This window comes from Hippocampus zosterae, chromosome 2 (assembly GCF_025434085.1).
Source record: "Hippocampus zosterae strain Florida chromosome 2, ASM2543408v3, whole genome shotgun sequence".
Taxonomy (NCBI): Eukaryota; Metazoa; Chordata; class Actinopteri; order Syngnathiformes; family Syngnathidae; genus Hippocampus; species Hippocampus zosterae.
The window spans coordinates 13,348,711-13,370,869 of record NC_067452.1 but is presented as its reverse complement, the minus strand read 5'-3'; the positions used below and the strand labels follow the sequence as shown (position 1 = coordinate 13,370,869).

General features: G+C 42.5%; 2 protein-coding genes across 3 annotated transcripts; one reads left to right on the top strand and one right to left on the bottom strand.

Annotated features, from left to right (window-relative positions):
• Positions 1 to 932: 932 nt before the first annotated feature.
• On the bottom strand, positions 933 to 8,039 carry samd10a (sterile alpha motif domain containing 10a). 2 transcript variants are annotated; one of them, XM_052058228.1, is made up of 5 exons: positions 7,837 to 8,039; positions 6,014 to 6,195; positions 1,659 to 1,827; positions 1,447 to 1,587; positions 933 to 1,156 (listed from the first exon to the last, which is right to left on the bottom strand). In XM_052058228.1, the coding sequence occupies exons 1-5, from the start codon at positions 7,847 to 7,849 to the stop codon at positions 1,134 to 1,136; spliced, it is 528 nt and encodes a 175-aa protein (XP_051914188.1). In that variant the 5' UTR covers positions 7,850 to 8,039; the 3' UTR covers positions 933 to 1,133. The 2 variants fall into 2 exon arrangements, with proteins under 2 accessions (XP_051914188.1, XP_051914187.1); XM_052058227.1 differs by having other exon boundaries at positions 1,441 to 1,587; positions 7,837 to 8,036.
• An 8,824-nt stretch (positions 8,040 to 16,863) lies between these two features.
• LOC127595942 (EMILIN-3-like) lies at positions 16,864 to 21,076 on the top strand. The gene is made up of 4 exons (XM_052057990.1): positions 16,864 to 17,227; positions 17,327 to 17,446; positions 18,046 to 18,539; positions 18,653 to 21,076. The coding sequence occupies exons 1-4, from the start codon at positions 17,076 to 17,078 to the stop codon at positions 20,557 to 20,559; spliced, it is 2,673 nt and encodes an 890-aa protein (XP_051913950.1). The 5' UTR covers positions 16,864 to 17,075; the 3' UTR covers positions 20,560 to 21,076.
• Positions 21,077 to 22,159: the final 1,083 nt, after the last annotated feature.

Below are 22,159 nucleotides of genomic sequence, written 5' to 3'. Positions count from 1 at the left end.
CTACTGTAGAAATGTACAAACTGAAATAGTCACAGTGAATTATCTTATATAGAGTTGCAGTTTTGATAACTTGTCACGCGAGAAAACCAACCAACCAACTAACTAACTACTACTACTACTACTACTACTACTACTACTACTACTACTACTACTACTAATAATAATAATAATAATAATAATAATACATTTTATTTAGAACCGCCTTTCAAAACAGTCATGGACACTTTACAATCTAACTAACTCAAAACTGCCTAGTTTAACTCTTTCCTCATACTGAAAAGAAAAAGCTTTGGACACAGCTTTTGTTTGAAGGTACATTCTGCCAGGTTGATCAGGACTGAAATGACATGAGCAAACAAAAACAACAAGAATTTAACAAAATGCTAAATTAGCCAATGCTCACAACTGGGGGGAAATGCACCTTACCTGGATGCATTTTTAGATTAGACAGATCATTTTTGAATGGCAGAAGCTGATACTTTCTAGCCTGGCACAAGACAAGATGCATTTGCCACCTACCATTGCTGATGACATTTAAAAAAATTATCTTAAATCAGTCCATGGATGGGGAATATCTTGCCTCTCTGAATCGATGGCATCATCATTGTTCATGCCCCCTCGTTCATATTACTGCAAGTTGATGCTGATTTTTTTTCTTCCACTTTACAAGTTCTCATATTCTATCAAGACAAATTCCTTTTTTAGGTTGTGTCATCTTTTGAGGTTCAAATAAGTAACGGGCCTATTTTCTCAAAATAAGGAGTACCTTGTACACTATACAATTTTCAAATGTTTCAAATCGGGAGTGAAGTGAAAAGTTGTCATCAGAAAATGAAATACTCAGATCAAGCACAGAATAGGAAAAGTGCAATAACTTTGTTGCCGGTACTTCCCCACCCACTGCCAATGATCATGAATTTGATACACAGCCGCATATTTTTTGTTGGTATTTTAATTTTGTTCAGTGTTTTGATACACAAATAAAAATACAAAAATAACAAAGACACATGAGAATAAATCACAACAGAAGAGATAGTTGTCATCTGTCTGTGTACGGTGCACCTGCACTAAATACGTCCCACAAAATTTTCTTTGAAGCAGGACTTGAAACGCCCACATTCCTGGCTGTCCGCTTATGACCTCTTTTCAAAGAAACCTGAGAAAGATGGTGGGAGAGTTCAACATCACTTAATGTCACATAGTTGACAGCACAAATAGTTACCTACATCAGATATCGTAGACATTCACAAAGCAAAATGTTATTTCTGAGGCCCTCTATTTCTGTCATTAATCTTGATGATTGGTCATTCATTGTTGAATTCTAATGAGCAACACGGTTTGAGCACTGGGTTTGATTGCCATAAAATTCCAAGTGATGAAGAACTAAGTGCGTCGCTCATCATCATCTAATTCATCATCATCTTATTTGTCATAACGGACCTTCACCTCTGCTGAGCAGCTGCAGGTTGCGTCCTTCCTCCTGAACCTGCAGCTGAAGAACTTGCTGGAGAAGCTCCTGCCTTAGCGTCTCCTGCACCAGCCCCATCCTCTTCAGCTTGTCGCCATTCAGACGCAGCAGCGCCCGGCCTCCGCGTGCCAGTGGTTATAAATCACTTTGGGTTGCACCAAATGGCATTCAAACGGTGCAGATTGTGTACCTGTGATGGCGTGATGCGAGAAGGCCTCCACGTAGGCTAGGTAGTTGTGAGGACAGTGCTTTTTCAGCCATTTGCAAACGTCTTGCTGTGTCCACAGCACCACGGGTCGGACCAAGCTGGGCTGCGTCGGGCTGGTGTTGTAGATGCTGTAATTATCACTGGAACGATACTGCGTATGGAAGCACGACACAAAACACAGTCAACAGCAAACTCAAGGCCACTGGGACAGATGTGGCTGGTCTCATTATTTGACTTCGGTCCCCAGAAAGTGAAAATAAAAAGCCCTTATGTATTTGACACACAACAGAGAAGAATGTTGCTAACGAACCTGCCAAAGTGGAATGATAAAAATCACCAGAATAAAAAATGGCGCGTCAAAATGATGACAAATCAAGCCATTCTCTTCACTAAATTTGCTGAAAGCATGTCTTGCTCAGGTGTCAACTGACAATCAAATGCCACTACTACGACCTGGAAAAATGGATGCCACTTCAACACTCTTTCTTAAGCATACACATCACTATGTTTGAAAAGTATACCTCAAAGCCTAGCTATACTCCATCCCACCGGATCGTCACAAAACAACAATGAGGCGCTCTAAAGCAACAAACCTGTGCGACACCCCTGTCCACATGCTGGTTGTCACCTCAGTGTTTTGTCCCCAGTCACTCTTCTGCCTTCTCTCTGTGACGTGTGTACACTCATGCCAGACAATGAGGCACTCGGTCCACATGCTAGCTGTCCAGTCTGTGTTTAAAAAAGGATAAAAGAAAAAATTCTTCCCTCCCAACTACCTGTATTTGCTTTTTTCTGTGCATCTTATCCTTAACTATTGGCTGAAAAAAACTCCTCTGTTCCTGTTTTTTTTTTTAGCTCTTTTTGAAACACACCCAACAGGCTGCAAAAGCCCGGGCTAATATAAAAACTCGTAATAGGTGCCAAGGAAGTATATTGCAGTGTTTTTTTCCCCTCAAACTAAAGACTATAATGGATGGACAGATTGTTATTTTTACTCTTGATGTTTCACTTTACTAAAAGTACTGGTACAAATAATTAAGATATTGATGGTTAATTTGAACCGTCATTATTAAGTTCACCTGTTTACACAAAACATCAACAGTATGTATTGTATGTTGTGCACTGTATCCAAAGTGAACTAAACTGTGAACTTAAAACCAAGGTACGTACAGAACCGTGGCTTTCAGTACACCATTATACCCCAAGTGATTATATATTTATGCAGTTTAAACGTGATGAGCGTCCTCCTGAGGGCATCCAAAGCTGCAATAAAAACAAGTTTGGCAGCCCTGCACTATGTGAAGTGTGCATCCAATGGAATTGGAGGGAGCCAATAAATGTGTTATCAGCCAGTTTACGGCTTCAGCAGCAGCAGCAGCAGCAGCTCAAGTCACATCTGACTGTTGAAACGTCTTTCAAGGGGCAGAAGACAAATAAAGGTGCATGATCCATGAAGAGTAAGTGCAGGCTCAAATGAAGCCAGTTTGTCTCTATCAACGGCAACAAAGTCACCTCTGATAATGAGATGAGATGGTCCATTTTAACTGGACACGGACTATGTGTGAGGTTTTTCTCCAGTCAGTAATGGCATACAATCATCCAAATATCTTGCCTGTACTGCTATGTGGAGCAAGTCAGAAGGAAGGAAGGCACAGCCTGTGCTACTTTGGAGACGCAGCCCATCAGCCCGCGGGGAGAAAATGGCCTCCATTCTGTCTTGACAAAGAGGCCGTGTGTAACGAACCATAGCCAGTGGATGCATTTGGCAACATTTTTTTTTCTTTTGGCTCTTTTACAAAGGAATGCAGTGGAGGGTCAATAATATTTTCGAAAACTTACAATACCGCTGTACATTTAAAGAAATGTACAAAAGCTTGTTACATTAGTTAGAGTTTTGTTCTCCTGGTTTGTAGCCTGACAGTATATTCATTCAATCTCATTTCTCTCCAAGATGTGAAGCCACACCAGACAGAATTACTAAATATGTTCTGAATCATTCCACCTCGGTCCATTGTCATCTGCAACAGCCACTCAGTCTAGAGAACATACATATTAGGGGTAAAAGGCCTACTTGTGCAGGAGTTTTTTGCCTAACTCAAATTATCCTCAAAATGAGGGTAGTTCAAGCGTGTTTTTTTTTCTCCCCCTCCCTTGTGGTTTCTTTCTGACTTCCGGGTTCAGTGAACGCTGGCGCGTTTTGGCTGCCGCTGCTCAACCCGTATTGTTTTGTGTTTTTTGTTATTGTAAAGCGTCCTTGGGTGTCTTGAAAGGCGCTTATAAATAAAATGTATTATTATTATTACTTTACGGGTGATGAAGCCTCTCGAGAAGTCTTAAGTCCCCCAAAATCATGCATGGGCAATTAGACTTTTGGGTATTTTCCAATTTTCTTGCAATTCTTATCCCAATTTCCCCTTGTCTTCCATGGAAAACATAGAATGGATTTTATCAGTTCATTTTGGTGAATTTAAAGAATCATTGATGTAAGAAGTATTTTGAAGAAAATAAATTTTCATCACTGCTGCTAAGAGCAACTAGCTCGCTATGGCCCTGGCCCAGCTAATAGCAAAAAGTCCGATGCTATTAATACAGTAATAGTTTGTCAAGGGGTCTGCAGTGTATGTGAAGGTCCTGGCTGTTGAAATAAAGATGAAGCCATTTTTAGAGTGAACACTCTAAAAACAGGAGCTGAGCTCATTCCATTATGGTTGTCACCAGTGGATAATAACAACAATAATTACAATTATTGTTGTTCACAAACAAATAACCCTTCCATCCATGTCGATTGAGGAAAGATGACACATGAGGAGAGAGAGCAACAATGGAGCAACACCTGCAAACATGAGTCTAAAGGAGTTCAGTTAAGAGGGGAAAAATCAATTTGTGCTGCAGTCTAGAACTCATATAAACTCAACATGGATTTAATATTATAAATATGAAACATGTCAGTCAAAGTGCATCTTTTAAGATTTAGTGAAGAGAATAATGAACAGAAAGTGATATCAAGACCACTTTGCGGCAGCTATATAGCATGTTTCAATATCCAAGGTACAGTCACTCAATCGACTTTACAAAATTAAAAGTACAATGTTATTTTAAAGCCACCCCCCCCCCCCACACACACACACAAAAGAATCAATTTTCCGATCCGCTTCTTCCACACAAGTGTCGCATGTGGTGCTGGAGTTTATCCCAACTGTCTTCGGGCAGTAGGCAGGGGACACCCTGAACCGGTTGCCAGCCAATCGCAGGGCACACAGAGACGAACAACCATGCACGCTCACACTCACACCTAGGGACAATTTAGTGTGTTCAATCAGCCTGCCATGCATGTTTTTTGAACGTGGGAGGAAACCGGAGCACCCGGAGAAAACCCACGCAGGCATGGGAAGAACATGCAAACTCTACACAGGAAGGCCAGGGCCGCATTTGTTCACAAGAACTCTGCACTGTGTTGTATTTAATATGCATGTTAATATGTAATATTTATTTCTTGTCAATTTTTCTGTATCTTGTTGTTCATGTCGTTAATTTTCATTTATTCGATTGTAATAGTATGTGCAGTTGACCGCGGCCGCCATTCATGGTATTACAAAGTCACGTCTCTACTGCTTGCAATGTGTTCTTTTTTTTTTTTAAGAGTAGATATAACATTTTGTTTGCGTCAATCAGAGCCACGAGGAATGCAGAGTGATAATTATCCGAGACTGAATGCGGCTTCACCATTGCTCCCGCCATACTGTGTAGCAGTAACACTGCTACACAGTAAAAGAACATCTGTAATCCACTTGAGTGTGAGCAACGTATTGAAACGACAGCAAACTGCCGCACTCTGTTGTGGCCCGTCACATGTAGCGTGCTGAAGAAATGCAGTTCACATGTTTGCATCCCAGTGTTTTATCATGAAAAGTCGAAGTGATAAAGACACAAATGTGTTTGCATTATTGTCTTAATCTGACTTCTGATTTATTAACTTTGTGTACGCTACATCTGAAAGTCTTGAATGTTTAGTGTGTCAATAACTCTAATTAAAATAAACCCATAAAACAAAAACATTTATGTCATATAAATCAGATATTACTTATTGTAATACAGGTTAATTTATTGCTTAGTTGTATTTTTTTAAATCCATGTGAAAAGGATGTAATATAATCGAATATTAAATCGCAATGGCAATATGGAGGGGGGAAAAAACGCAATGAGATTATTTTTTCAAAATGGTTCAAACGTAATTTCTATTCGGTTTAACAGGGAATGCCGATTTGCGATGCGAGTGTATTAAGTAATGAGTATGGTCATGGAACAACACAAAGCGGTACATCAAGATGCCAGTTTACCTGGGAGGCGTCTGCGCCGGGCCGCTGCAGCAATTTAACCGCCCGGCCTCCCGCCGCCTTTTGGCCTCGGCCGTCGTGCCAGGTCAGGTTGCCACCCGTACACGCTCTTAGCCGCTCTTTAAAGTCTTCGGGCAGGTCTCTGTATTCCACGGCTGGCCGGCAGAAACTAAAACTAGACGCCGCTGCAGAGAGAAAATACCATGAAGGACAATAAGTGCGGGACGGCACGCTTTCGACAAACAGCCCGTCGTTTTGTAGTGATGTCATTGAGAGCGACTTGCTTTGACAAAAACAACAAAGCGGCCACGAGGCAGCGTTTGTATTGATCAGAGTTGTCAAGAAATTGGGCTCAGTACTATTGCAACTTTGCAGAGCGGTGAATAAATGTTGAAGTTTCTCAACGCAGGCCGTGGTGGCAGACGTCAAAGCCGGCGGTTGAGCAACATCGGCTAATTACAGAAAGTGTGGAAATACAGTTAACATACGGTACTTTTTGGCACAGACAGCAATCCTACTAATTGATGGAGCAGATTTGAAGGAAGCTTACTTTCAGCGTTTGGAGAACAGCTTGCAGACATGTTTGTGGATAACATCTTGAATTGACTAAAAAGAATTTGTAAAGAGGACGTGCCTGTCTACCTGGAGGGACTGGTGCCATGTTATAATACAGGGATGTACAGACTTTTTTCTTTGAGGACTACATCCGTAATTTTTTTTTTAATGCAGCTTATACTTTAATTTAGGAAACACGCCTAATTCAGTCCATCAGCATAAGTGAAGATACAGTATCCTAAGCAATTATATCATGTTGTTTTACAGTATCTGCCATGGTATACAGTCATCCCTTTCGATACGTGTGACAGTTTAGGATTTATTTTCCCCTCTTTTTTGGATTTTTAAGTGCAGAAAGCAGAGCAAACAGTCGCCATTAACCAGTAAAAGTAAAAGCAATTCAGCAAATTGTATTGAAGCAAACAACTTGCTTGCTTTGTTGTGCTAACGACAATTGCTGCCATAAATGTCCATCGTTTGTATTTTAAAGTTGTTCCAACTGTTTTAGTCTAAATACATATGTGTTTGATTTTTACAGTGTGCTGTGGACCACTAAAAACAGCCAGTGGGCCACAAAGGCCCCCTGCGGCATAGTTTGGACACCAGTGCCATAAAATCGGAACTGTTTGTGATTCTGTACTTCAACGTTTCCTTCATGCTGGCATGAAAAAGATGATGATCATTTGGAACAGATGTCCAAATGCTCTTGCTTTAGTTCAGCTTTAATGGGACTAGAAGCACAAAAACTAACATGCAATCTGTAAAATAAAAATGTAGACTTGATGTAAAACAGTGTACATAGCACAAAAGACAGAAAACATGACAATCTACAAAAGTTGAACAGAAACTGGGCTGGTCCTCGGTTGCACAATATACCTCTATCTTCATAATGAGCGAACTCACTGATAAACCCATTAAATGCCGGACACATATTGTAACGTTTCAGACTAAGAAAAACAACAACAGCGTACTTGCCGCACCCATTTCTAAGCGCAGTGCCATAACTAGAGGGTTTTAAATTAAGATGGTGAAACCTCAAAGTGTTCTGCTGTGTCGAAGAATTTAAACCAAACAAATACCCTCGACGTGCAGCAACTTCTCCAACATGTTTATCATTGTTTTTAATGACAAGGTCAAGGTCGTGTTTCGTGTCAATTTCTCAATATGTGTGAAAAATACAGAGGAGTGAACTTACTCACCAACCAGAAGTTCCTTCAAACAAACCATGCTTAAAACTTTCAATCTCTGGATTAAGAAAGCAAGGTTATTACCATCAACAGCCATGGTGTTTCCACGCCGCGAGGATATAACGGAGATCGCGCATGGTCCCGGGAGGCAGCAGCAAAAACGCCGTCCCGCATCCTCTCAGCTCCTGCACAAGTGAACCAACGAAGTCCTCCCAAAGCAGCGCGTGGTGACGCACACTGGCTGGCCTCTGTGACTGGCGCCCGCGCGCGCGCGCGCGCTCGTGTGTACGCGTGTACTTGTGTGGGTGTGTGTGCGTGTGTGGTGAGAAATGGACGCAGGAGCTCAAAGTGCAGCCTCGGGCCTGTAATTAAAGCAGTCAGGGAAGGCTGACAAACAAGCGCATGAAAAGCCATATTCCAAGCGTCTTGAAGAGATCTATGCGAGCCTATGCCCCCCCCCCCCCTCTGTGATGATGGCCCATAAGAGAAGTGGCACGCCGTCACTTGTGAGAGGAAGGTGGAGTACCTCCAAGAAACCCAGCCATTCTTGTGTCAGTTTTCACATACAAACTCTACACGAAATATTTTACGAAAAGTCTCACGGCACACGACCACACAATATATGCAATGATCTACTCAAATATGTACTCATTCAAGAAAAAAAAACTCTTCTCGCATGCTTGAAGAAAAAATAAACTTTGTTTTGTGCTCTTTCTGAAACGTTATAAGCCAAAGAGCCCTGGCGCATGAGAACATAAGTCGACTTGTCTCTTCACCGCAGTCTTAGCGCCATCTTGTGGCACCTTGATGCCAACGACCCCATGTTGAGGTCTTGACAGAGAGACGAAGGTCGCATTTTCGCCCGCATGACGTTGCTTCCGGCGCACTTCGGAGGAGGCAGCCTGTGAATTTGGACACAGCCGAGCTTTGAATGATGGGGATAAGTAGGAGGAAGAAGTCGCGAAAGAGTTGTCACGTGAATCTAAGCCATTTATTTTGAAGGGTAAGCTTCAACAATGAGTTTGAAAGTACAATTATATTAACATTACCAAACACATTTTATTTATCTTTTTGGACTCATTCAAGCTCAGTTATTTAATAATTTATATATATATTATTTTTCAGGAGTTGGGGTAAAATAAGGGTTTGAAAACGTCTGGTACTGAATAAGTTAAACTGTTTTGGGTGCATGCACACTGTTAATATTGACCGTTTCAAACATAGTATGTGGTGCATTAAAAATGACTCTACCTTAATGACTTCACAAAAATAATGATCTTGTCTCAATTTACTAAAGTCATACCTGTCACATTTTCGAGCGCCAACCTGTATAAACTACCAAAAAAATCCTTATAGAGAGCAAAAAATCCTTATAACATACCAAAGCATTTTATATGTCAAAATAATTGCGGAAAAAAACCCACGAAATGTTCAATGATATTTATTGTAGATCTCCATAATACAATGTTTGGTTAATGTCTAATCATCATTCTACTTAAGTGGCATTACTGTGTTCAGAGTTCTATTCCGGAAATGAAAGCATTCGAGTAGACGAGGTCCATTCTGGGCAAAAGCAAACGGAACTACTTGTTAGGGGGGAAAAAAACATTCATTCAAAAAACGGAAATTTTCAGAATCCGTATGATTTGTGCGATAGGGCCATATATGTAAGATTCACCACAAAATCCGTATGAACTATGGCTAAACCGTATGAGTTGACAGGTATGTAAAGTGTATGTATTCAGTCTAAAATCTTGTCCTGTTCATTTGAACACAGAGCCGATACACTTGCAGGAATTGAGGAAAGATAATACCAAGTTCTTGGCTTGTTAGTACGTCGGCCTCACAGTGCAGAGGTCGAGGGTTCGATTCTAGCTCTGGCCTTTCTGTGTACAGTTTGCATGTTCACCACATACCTGTGTGGGTTTTCTCCGGGTACTTTGGTTTCCTCCCACATTCCAAAAACATGCATGACAGGTTCATGGATCACTCCAAATTGTCCCTGGGTCTGAGTGTGAGCGTGGATGGTTGTTCATCTAAGTGTGCCCTGCGATTGGCTGGCAACCTGTTCGGAGTGTACCCTGCCTACTGCCCGAAGACAGCTGGGATAGGCTCCAGCTCAGACCCTATGTGAGGATAAAGCGGTTCGGAAAACGGATGGGTGGTGGGATAAAATCCCGAGGTACTTGAAATCACCGCCCTCATGTTGGTGCGAAGATCCAGAAAGTGGACGGAGTGGGGCAGCCGCAGGAAAGCCACAACTGCGAATGAAACGACAAAATAAACCATTTGAAAAGAAGCAGTCTCTCAGTGCCTCTGAGGGTTAGATTTCGACTGTACTCCCGCGACTGTTTACGTTTGATGGTCAACTGTGCGACGATGCGGGGGAAATAACCAGCATTTTCCGCATCAGAGCAATAGCAGTTTCTGTCCGCAATGACCACAGGGGGCAGTATTATTTGTATCTGCAGGCAAAGCACAGCAGGTTTTCTCAAACGTTTTGGATCCAGGTAAAAATGTTTCCAAGGTCCCTCGCATCTTAATGCTAATTAAGCATAACTGCCATATGTACCCCCAAAATCCATAGGAAATATTTTTTTCTTGGATGTAGTTCGCCAGACGAAGCCATCTGGCTCCCCTTGCGACTCTCTTCCCCCACGCTTCTTTTAGGAGGTTCTCCCAAGTATTGGTGCATCGGTCTTGGATATCATCAACAGCAGCCTTTCTTCTGGTATAGTTCCCCAACAGTTTAAACATGCTGTGGTCCAAGCCTTGATCAAGAAACCTGGTCTTGATCCAGATGTTCTGTCAAGTTACAGGCCCATTTCAAAACTGCCTTTCATTTCCAAAATTCTGGAAAAAGTGGTGCACATGCAGTTGAAACTTTTCTTGGATGAACATAACATCTTGGAGGTCTTCCAGTCAGGTTTCAAGACGATGCATAGCACGGAGTCAGCCCTGTTACGTGTTTCTAATGACATCCTCCTGGCAAATGACTCTGGAGACCACGTGTGTCTGGTCTTATTGGACTTAACTGCAGCATTTGATACAGTGGATCACAGTATTCTGCTGACTCGTTTGCAGCACTTGGTGGGCATTGGCGGCTGTGCTCTTGAGTGGTTTAGGTCCTATCTAGCTGACAGGACCTTTTGTGTCAGCCTTGGCTGCTCTGAGTCACGCACTGCTCCCCTGTCATGTGGTGTTCCACAGGGCTCAATTCTGGGGCCTCTGCTGTTCTTGCTGTATCTGCTCCCATTGGGTTACATCTTAAGGAAACATGGTATTCCCTTCCACTGCTATGCAGATGACTGCCAGATCTATGTCCCACTGAGCAAGAAAGACGCCTTCTCATTAAGGCCACTCCTGTCCTGTCTGGAAGAAATCAAAACCTGGATGGCACAAAATTTCTTGAAATTCAACGAAAAGAAGACAGAGGTGATATTGTTTGGTCCCAGTGGCCCTTGTACATTCCATCCTGTAGACTTGGGCCCCCTGTCTCCTTATCTGAAATCAACGGTCTCAAACTTGGGCCTTAAACTGGACAGTGATTTCAAACTCGATCGGCAAATTGGTGCCGTTATTAAATCAAGCTTCTTTCACCTTAGACAGCTGGCCAAAATAAAACCTCTCCCTTCACATGAACACTTTGAGACAGTAATTCATGCCTTTGTCACATCCCGGCTGGATTACTGCAATGCCTTGTACTTTGGAGTCAGCCAGTCCTCCATTAAGCGCCTTCAGCTGGTCCAGAATGCTGCTGCTCGCCTCTTGACTGGTACTCATAAGAGGGAGCATATAACTCCCACTCTGGCATCCCTTCACTGGCTCCCCATTCATTTTAGAGTTATTTTCAAGATCCTCCTCTTTGTTTTCAAATCTCTGAATAATCCCTCCTCAAAACTCACTTGTATTCTTTGGCGTTGGACTCAGCATGATTTGTCCTTGATTTTACTGCTACCTTTATTACCGATTCGTCTTACTGTTTATTGTATATGTTAAATCGCTCCATGTACAGCACTTTGTATGCAGCGATGGCTGTTCGAAAGTGCTCTATAAATACTGTTGACTTGACTGACTTGACTTGACTCGTGTTTTTTTAGGTTTCCTATTTTCTAGAAAAAAGCTATATGTTATGCTTTATGAAAGCTTAGGCTATAGGAAGCTTACTTTATAAAGTATACTTGTGTGTATAAAGTATACTTTTTCACACTAAATTGGAACAAATTAAGATTTAAGCAAGTTTTTTAAAGTAAGTATACAATACTGGAAGTATCTGTCTGTATACTTTTACAAGCCAAGTATAGTTAAGCATACTTCTGTGAAGTTTATAAAAAATAGTATTTAAAAAGTACACTAAAGGTATACTTCCTCCAATTCAGTGTAAAACAGTTTAGTTTTAGTAAACTTGATTTAACTACCTTTTGCTAAGGGATGACTTAGGAGCAAAAAGTCATGGGCGTGAGGCAATTTGCAATCTTTACAAGAACAAAAAGCCTTTAGTTCTTAAAAAAGGTTTGTACAGAAATTCATAAATGTTATATTTATTTTCTGCGATCATCATATGAGAGCTTTCAATAGGCCCAAAACGGGAGGAGGAGTCATTCGTTTGTTATTATTTTGTTTGTGCTCTACGTATAGAAATAAAATTATGCAGCATAATTTATGGCAAGTCATTTTGTGAATCCCAAGCTACATTCTGTTTGAGAATCATTGATGTCCAGCACACTGTAGCATAAGCCTTGAGATGCACATCTAACTCCCTGAAAAATCTTTAAATTACACTTTGTGTCAAAATATTGTACGTAATACTTTGTACAGATTGAATTGTGAATGTGAGGATCATTATTACGCACTTTGTATAAACCAGTCTGACAAGGAACAATAGTAAAAAAGGTTACTGTATCTATTACTGTTTTTGCTTGTAGAATATTGAAAATCTTTGAAAGAACAGAGCTTAAGTGTGTGTGTGTGTGTGTGTGTGTGTGTGTGTGTGTGTGCGTGTGTGTGTGTGTGTGTGTGTTCGTGTGCGCGTGTCAGTGTTGCCCAGATGTGTACACGACGGCAGGAGCCTGGAAACCTCCAAATGAGGTTTGTTGAAGACAATGTTTATCTCTTCGTCTGTAATTCTTTTAATAGTGTTATAGTGATGCCTCAAAATGAATAAATTGAATGAATGAACTGAAAAATGTACTGAAGTGAATGATTAAAAATAATTATAAAATAAATTGTAGGTGCTCCCTTCAGCAAAGGAAACCAAGTCTAGATTTGTGAAGTGTTGAGACCAATTACTCTTGTTTGTTCTTTTGCATGGCTGTGAGCATACAAGAGCGGCAATTAATTACTCAAGACAAATAGCACCACAAGGTCAATAAAAATATCCTTCCCAACCTGCATCTCCAAAAGGCAGCTGATATAACAAGCACAGCCTGTATACATCCGATTACATTTGACTCCCCACATACTCACTGTTCAGGATCCCATATTCGTGCATTTTTTCAATCTTTTATTTCTGAGGGAGCTTTCCTTTGTATTTTGGAGGAGGGGGAATTCCCCTTTCCTTTGGCCTTCTTGAATAAATAACCAGTATTGAATGTTTATCTGTGTTTTTATTCAGATTTATTTTGGCCAGGGCGGTGTAAAATTTCCATGTATTTGTGTATCTTTTACAATGCATTTCATTGGCATCAATTATTTGATTTTCGCTGTTTACGGGCCGACCCGATCTCTCTCAACCGAGTTGACTGTACAATACTGAATTTAGCAGCCAATTGTATGGTATGATGTTGTGCGGTGTACTGTATGTGAAATGTTTTCATATTGTTTGTTAACAATAGGTGCCAGTGTACTTCCAGGAGCCAGAATGCAAGTGACTACCGTTGACTTAAAAATTATGATTAAAAACGTGTTGTATATGGCGGTGTGTTACCAGATTTTTACCCAAATGGGTTCCAAGATGAAAAAAAAACATCTGACTTGACAGCTAACATATTGATGGTGCTCTGTGTTGCCATGGACACTTAAGAGCGAGGGCCTCTTTTTGCGGCGTGCAAAAGCCCGTCAGTATGATAAATTCCAGCCACTTGAGTTTTTACATACTGTAGATACACTGTATATGTATAGTTATGTGAAAGCTATAGGTGGCTCTTATCCTGGGCTATTGTGCAAGCACAAAAAACAACATTGCTGATGTTATGTTATATTTCCATCCAACCATCCATCTATTTTCTGATCTGCTTATCCTCACAAGGGTCGCGGGGCATGCTGGAGCCTATCCCATCTGTATTCGGGTTGTAGGCAGGGAACACCCTGAACTGGTTGCCAGCCAATCGCAGAGCACACATAGACAAACAACCACCCGCGCTCACACTCATGCCACAATTTAGAGTGTTTCGCTCACCTGTCGTGCATGTTTTTGGAATGTGGGAGGAAACTGTAGTACCCGGAGAAAAACCACCCACTCCGCACAGGGCGGCCAGAGCCAGAATCGAACCCCGCACCACTGTACTGTGAGGCCGACGTGCTAACCAGTTGACCACTGGGCCACCATGTCATATTTCCTTTTTCCAACTATGAAGGGTTTATGAAGGCACATAGGAACGATGTTCGTTAACTCCAACAAGGTGCTCCTGTGCTGGACAAAATAGCATCAATTTTCCGTATTGTAGAAGAGGTATTTGATTGACAGTTGAGTGGGGTGTAGTTTCAGCATATTTAGAGGATGCGCCTACAACCTTTGAGAGCGGAGATAAGGGCTTGATTTGTTATCATTTTTCAAGCAGAATCGTGGTGATTATTTGAAACACTTCTTTTCTTTGGTGTCTGAAATTTGAAGATATGAGTGATTATTTTCCATTTTGTGGTATTTTCAGAATGAAAGGCTCTATAAGAAGCCCTCAAATGGTGTGCAAACTAACCTCATTTGCTATGCCATCAAGTCAAAATGGTATGCAAAGAAAATGCAGTGTGGAAGCACGCTGCCTTGGCTCAAAACACACATTAACAGGCTGGCTCTGAATGTGAACCGCCAGTGTTAAAATTAAATAGGCACAGAGAAAACAAGAAAAGGCTCCCCAAAGTCAACGGACTCATTCATCGTCATTAGTACTTATTTGATTGATTGTGAGTCAAAGAAAAGGCAATGTGTGGATTCTCTCCTTTTTCCGGGCAGAGTTGTGAGGCCTCACCCTGTTCACAGTGGGTGGCCTTCGCCTAACATCAGCCGTAATACAGGCGCACGGGGGAAAGCCAGAACAGCCGCAAATGTGTGATGCCATTCAGGCACAAGTCAGGGTGGAGTCGCTAGCCAGCAGCCGCAGAAGAAAGCTGCGCTTGTTCCACCCGACCAGAACACGAATGCAACATGTTTTACGTCACACAACGGGAGCCTGTTTACAAATGGAGAAGACAAGGTGTGTCCTGGGAAAAAGTAGAGTGCGCTAAAAATAACCCCACACTCCCTAAGTGTTGACATAGGACAGGGTGTTACCAGGTAAATGAGGTGGGACGGGGCACAAACAGGATACAGGAAATAGGCATACTGAAAAAAAAGGTCAGTCAAGAGATAGCAAAACAATGGCTGCACTTGTTCAAATTTCAGGCACATTATAGAGGCTGAAAGCAGATTCTTTTCAAGTAAGTCTCCATCCACACTTGCCTGGCAAAAAAAAGTCAGAAGCAGCAAGTCTACTCACTCTCAATGACAAGGTGCTCTTAAGCAGCCATGCCAAAGGAAAAACCAAAGGGAAGATTTATTTTGGGGGTACCCTTCACAAATGCCCGCTCTTTGCTCAGCAGTGGAAAAGGGGAAACTCATTGCTCATTCAAACTCGGCACCAATAATTTTAAAAAAACAAAACCTCAAGAAAGCTAGGACGGTGATCACTAAATCTGCACAATAGAGTGCACCATATTTCTTATTGTTTTTACTTTTTTGTATTTAGTCATAAATCTCTGAATGAACTTTACATGACCTTTAAACTTCGGCATTGCTTTCGTTTTTAAAAATTATTATATTATAACTGTTGCTTAAAAGTTCAGACAGCGATACTGACTACGACTGTCGTGTTAGGTTTATCACTTGAAATTACCACATGAAAATATTTATAACTTTTAAAGGTAAAATGTGCTGGGAGGTTATCTTTCAAACGGAGCAGTGACCTTATTTATTTCACAACAATAAAGACGCGCCTCATCATCTGAAGTCTCAGGTGCATGACACTCACAAGTGTGGATGTTGCACGGAAGTGTTTGTGATTATTTGTTGCGGACCATGGAGGTTTACTGTTACGTTCGCCTTCAAACGCTGCCAATGTGCATGGACATGTCAAGTCAAAGATTCCAAGATGTCTGGCAGATTTGATGGCCGGAGAGCCAGTGGGTGGCTACTGAGAGCCACCAATTCTTCATTTGAAAGGTTCACATACTTTTTCCACAAGTACTATGAGGTTTTGTGATTGCTCTCAATAAAGATGAGAGATAAAAAAAAAGTACCTGTCATGTTATTTTAGACTCATTATACATATGTGCCAATACAACTGATGCAGATGAAGACCGAATCACATTTGAATGACAAATTCATTCAGAAATCCATGACATTCTAAAAAGTTCATAAACATTTTCTTGCTGCTGTTTATTTTCGTATGCGTTTTTTTTTCTTCAGACATTTTAACTGATAATGCAGTGTGTAGAAATTTGAATGTTGTTCACCTCTCAAAAAGGCCAAAAATGTTCACGTCAAAATAAGATATCAGGTTTAGAGGGATGGCAGGAGATCTTGCAAACCACTGTTGCAAATTACATTTTCCTCTCACCTTAGATTTACAGACTACACTCGACTCTGGATGTAATGTATTTTTCCACTCTGGTTTGCAATGATGTCACCATGGGAATATAGAATCATGAGTGTTCGTTTTTCCTTTGCATAACAAAATACAGTACAGTAGCGACAAGTGAAAAATATTCGTTGGGAGCCAAGTCAGTTCAATCGGTTTCAGTGGCACCCACCGCAGTGTCATATTGGGGAGGGTGTGTGGGAGGAGATATGTAAATTGGGCCTTTGGGGTCCTATTAGTGGCAGCCGTCACAGTCAGTGTGCTGACACACTTCATCGCAGGCAATCCCATGTACAGTGCCAGCATTCTCAGGTTAGCTTTCTGCTTTACAGCGCATTGAAAAATTCCTCGTGCAGAGACAAAGTTTGTATGAAGACTTTTGGGGATTTGGCCTTGCATCAAGTTGATGCAAGGGGAGTTTTAGGATATTTTCATCTGTGAGGATTTTGGATTTTATTTTTACTCGGGGCATTTTTACTTGCATACTGTGTGATGAATTTTTTAGTGGCGACAATTCTTTTTGTAGCAAAGATGCTATGTTTGTCAATTGGAGAAGCAAAGTCATACAGACCGCTCCATTACAGTAGCTACAGAGCTGGACTGATTGAACACCACGACCAGGGAAAACCTACCAGCAGACACAAGTAAGCTTATGGTTCTCTCACCTGTCAAGTCTGCAATACTTCAAATCGTAATTCACTATAATAATAATATGTTTCCACCTTTCTTTCCCGCTTTAAAAGGAACCACTGTGCTTATGTGATCGAAAAGACAGTGTCCTTCACTTTGCAAGATGGGGCAGCCCCATATGTCAAAGCTGAGTACAACAAGTGTTCCTGGCATAAGAAATGTCCAACTCTTATGTGAGTGATGGTATTTTACGATGCGTTGTGCATATTGTACATTTGCATGCAAATCAATTGAAGTTTCATTTACGGTACATTATTGATGTACAGTATCATTCATCATTACACTCTGGCAATTTGTAATTTTATTAAAATTCTATCTCCCACTCAGCACACTCTGTACAAATAGCTGTAGCAGCATAGATGCAGCATGCAGACTATTGTCACTGTCCTGTGAAGAACACGTTTGTCCATTTTTTTCCGCCAGATTTTTATATTAAAGGTGTGTGTCCGTGTTTTGGGCACTCTATAAAGGTAGAAAAAAAATTTAAATGCCAAAAATACACAAAGTGTCTTTAACAGGACAGTGACGCTATTTTAGATCTAGATATTGACTTTCAATCTTGAGGTGACATAATGCCACAAGACGCCAATGAATAATCTGAGTTTTACACCACTTTTCAGACAATTCGAATGTTCAAATCAGTTGATAGGTTTATTCTTGAGCTATTTTCACCACTTAATACAAGCATCTGTCTAATTGATTAATCATAGCATACTTCCTGTTCGAAGGAAAAGCCCAAAGTAAGTAATTTCACATTGTTTGTTCTCCACAGGTACCGCCTAATCTACAAACCAATGTATAAGGTGGCGCATAAAACAGTCACCGAGTTGGAATGGCGCTGTTGTCCTGGGTACTCTGGCTATGGGTGCATAGAGGGACCACCATCTTACCAAGATTCCATTAAAAGCATGCCACCATTCAGAGGCCCACAATTCAAGGGGCCACAATACAAAAGCCCCATGTTTCAGGGTTCCATTTTCAAGGGCCCGCTCAGCAACCGTCTTGTGAAAGCCTACCCATGGAATCAACCCAAAGGACCTCCCACCAATGGTTTTAACTCTTATTCGATGCATAACTTTGAACTGCCGAGATCCTCCAGCTATCCAGACACCTCTTTCGAATCATATCCAGATGGGCCTGTGCCCATGCTGGACCACAGCAAAGAACATCACATTCCGCATGAACAAGAGCATGACCATAACGGGGGAGCAATGGAGCATAGTCCAGAAGTAACTCCTGCCCCGAGCAATGGCGAACCAACTGAAGGTAAACCTAAATCATACCAATCCGGGCTGCTTTTATGTGTGTATTGTAACAAATGTAACTGACACTGTTATAATGCTCAAGCTTTCTCTTTATTATTTTAGGCCTGGCTCTAGAAAATGCCACAGAAGAGAGAATATATCAAATTGAGGAGGATGTACGACGTCTGAACCAGGGACTGGAGTCCCTAAGGGGGATTGTGAATGGTCTGGAGGAGAGCCTTCGAGTATCACTAAGAGAGGATGCCAACAGGATGCTGACAGCTCTGCTCATTGCTGCCCCCAGTCCTCTTTCTGCTCCTTCCGTAGCCTCTAGCCCCTCCACAGTTGGCTTTGTAGAGATTCCTGGGGGAGATTTTGATGCCGGCACTCTTGACGGCAGACACGTCTTTTCAGGGCTTACAGAACTGAATGGAAGGGTAGAAAATATCAGGACCGAGCTGCGAGCCAAGACAGCACAGCTTCAGGAGCTCAAAGCCACAGTAATGACACATGACGGAGCACTAGAAAAGATATCCAGCAGAGGAGGCACCGGATCTGATTCCACACATCTTGTGAGGAAAGACCAAAAGGCTACAGATCAGCATTTGGATGCCAAACTGAGTGCAGCCAGTACTAACATTCTTGGGGGATTTGAGAAGCGTGTGGAAAGTGCAGTGGGCCGATGTGAGGAGAAAGCAGAAGATACACGTCGTCAGTGTCAGAAGGAGCAAGTGGAAAGGCAGGAACAAATGGAAGATGCTTTGGAAGAAAGTACAAGTGACCTAAGGACAGAAATTAGGAGCCTCCGGGCGCAGGTCCATCATTTGAGCACAATAGAAAGCTGCTGCGCTGTTTTGAGTGGATTGAGTGACAGGGTGCAGTTGGTGGAAGCCTCAGTAGTGGGCCTCAATCAGTCTCAGAAACACCTAAAAGTACAGTTGGGAGGTCATAAAGACCACGTTGAGGGAATGCTGGAAGGGCGCCTTAAATATATAGAGACCGAGCTCAACCTGACCGGTCAACTGGAAAAGAGGAGCAGCGCCTCAGACAAAACTGAGACAGGACAGGGCCTGGAGGCCAGAATGGAGGACAAGTTGAGGGAACTAGAGGGACGCCTACTGATAGCTTTGGAAGAACTGGGAAATGCCACTGCTCCTGCACTCCTGGAGGGACATGCTGTTCCGACCCTGGAGACCGAGCTGGAGTCCCTCCGAGGGAGACTCGAGATGGATGTGGACAGGGTGCAAAAACATCTGAGCAACCTGGAGATTCTTTGTTCTTCCTCCTGTTCTTCATGCGAACCCCCCGCGGCCATTCAAGGGGACTCCTTATCTTCGAATATTGGTCTGGCAGAGGATCAGAATGTCCAGGGATTATTAGATAGGCAAAGTGACCGTTTGACCAGCCTCAACATCACGTTACAGAATATCATGAGGCATATGACTGACAAAGAGCAGCAAGAAAAAGAACGTGGCGAGCTCACGATCCTTAAGTTCAACGTTCGCGCCGTCAACCGCACCCTGAAAGGAATTCAGGAGTCACTGGGGACCGTAGTCCACCAGGTGGGACGAGTGAACAGCTCCTGGCATGAGAGAGAGTCCCGTCTGGCCCAACAGATGAAGGGCGTGGTCCAGCTGGTTCGACATCAGGCTTCCATGCTTGGGGCAGGTGAGCGCAAATTGGGCCGGCTCAGGGCGGAGTTGCAGGAAATGAAGAAACGGCTCGCTGACGAGGTCCGAGGCTGTCGGAGCACAGCTATGGGGGTACAAAAAGAGGTGACAGAGGTCGGTGGTCGTGTCGCTAATGTGGAGGACCAGTGTAAAGTTCTTAATTATTTAGCAGAAGATCTGGAGAGAATTCGGGATGAGCTGGACAGACAATCGAATGGGTTTCTCCTGCAATTCAATGGCACTCTCACCAACCATTCACAGCAGTTGACTGAGCTGAAACACGAAATCAGAAACTGCACCTCCAAGGCAGAGTCAGCACAACAGAATTTCGAGCCAGAGTCACAACCCACGGACGCGTTTACTTCAAAGTAGTTCTGCTCATACAGAAATAAATTATATAAAAAGAAAATAAAGGTCAAATATTCTGCTGGAGTTGTGGAAGTCCAGTAACACCTCTTTATTTTCTTGTCAATGGTTTTGTGAGAGGTCCAACTGGCACCGACATCCAGTCAAAAGTCTCTGCAAACTATTTAACGCAGCTAACTGACTGCACTCCTTATGTTGGTGTTCCAAACATTTTTTTTACTTGACTTGTGAAGGTGCTAAGTCTGTTCGTTGTCATGAACACCCATTTTGAACAAAAATGTATGTTCCTGTGCTGTTTATATGCAGAAAGGTCTTTGTATATGTTTTTTTTAATTTGATGTTCTAGTTTTTATATTTTCTTACATGGAGGTTAAATTACACAATTCTTTTTATATCATCGGAAATTGTATTACGTTCCTTGTTTTCGTATCCCCCGAATCTCTCATCTTTTGTGACTTGACTGGGGTCGGACAACAAGGAAATAAAGGTTTTGTATTGTACATGTTTTGGGGGTGAAAATGTATTGAACAAAATAAAGGTCTTTGTCCCTGAAACAAGAGAAACAGATTTTGAGAGACAAAATTACACTGTCAAGTTCTGATGTAAGGAGGTAAGCATTCCACAAGAGGGCATTGAGAGGAAAATAATTTTAATTTGGACATTACTGCAGAGCACATATGAAAGCCTACAGTCCCCCATAAAAAAACAAGACTGAGTGTTCCAGAAGAAAATAATAAGCTGGAGTAATTTTCAAAGGTCCACCCAAGCGGTCCAATAAAGTAGGAATCTTGTGCCCAAATCCATTTTCCAGCCCGTGTTGTGCAAACTGCGTTCAGCATTCCAAACCCACGGTTGAAATGACCTTGATCAGAATCGTTTTCAGACAAACTTTTAGAATGACAGCTTTGTGTAGGATGAACTCACTCCATCTGTGACATCAAGTAAACAGAATAGAATAGAATAGAATAGAATAGAATAGAATAGAATAGAATAGAATAGAACAAAATATATGGACCAAGGTTTCCCTTGCCCGGACGCGGGTCACCGGGGCCCCCCCTCTGGAGCCAGGCCTGGAGGTGGGGCTCGTTGGCAAGCGCCTGGTGGCCGGGCCTACACCCATGGGGCCCGGCCGGGCACAGCCCGAAGAGGCAACGTGGGTCCCCCTTCCCATGGGCTCACCACCCATGAGAGGGGCCAAAGGGGTCGGGTGCAATGTGAGCTGGGCGGCAGCCAAAGGCGGGGACCCTGGCGGTCCGATCCTCGGCTGCAGAAGCTAGCTCTTGGGACATGGAATGTCACCTCTCTGGCAGGGAAGGAGCCCGAGCTGGTGTGTGAGGCAGAGAATTTCCGACTGGATATAGTCGGACTTGCCTCCACACACAGCCTGGGTTCTGGTACCAGTTCTCTCGAGAGGGGTTGGACTCTCTTCCACTCTGGAGTTGCTCACGGTGAGAGGCGCAGAGCAGGTGTGGGCATACTCATTGCCCCCCGGCTCAGTGCCTGTACATTGGGGTTCACACCGGTAGACGAGAGGGTTGCCTCCCTCCGCCTGCGGGTGGGGGGACGGGTCCTGACTGTTGTTTGTGCATATGCACCAAACAGCAGC

Excerpts from the sequence above, each read along its gene's own strand:
- samd10a (XM_052058227.1), bottom strand. Across the intron at positions 1,828-6,013 it reads CCGGCGCAGACGCCTCCCAG|TATCGTTCCAGTGATAATTA; the intron begins GTAAACTGGCAT and ends TTCCATACGCAG. Across the intron at positions 1,588-1,658 it reads CTCGCATCACGCCATCACAG|GCCGGGCGCTGCTGCGTCTG; the intron begins GTACACAATCTG and ends TGGCACGCGGAG.
- LOC127595942 (XM_052057990.1), top strand. The coding sequence starts at position 17,076 with ATGAATTTTTTAGTGGCGACAATTCTTTTTGTAGCAAAGATGCTATGT. Across the intron at positions 17,447-18,045 it reads AAGAAATGTCCAACTCTTAT|GTACCGCCTAATCTACAAAC; the intron begins GTGAGTGATGGT and ends TGTTCTCCACAG. Across the intron at positions 18,540-18,652 it reads CAATGGCGAACCAACTGAAG|AAAATGCCACAGAAGAGAGA; the intron begins GTAAACCTAAAT and ends GCCTGGCTCTAG.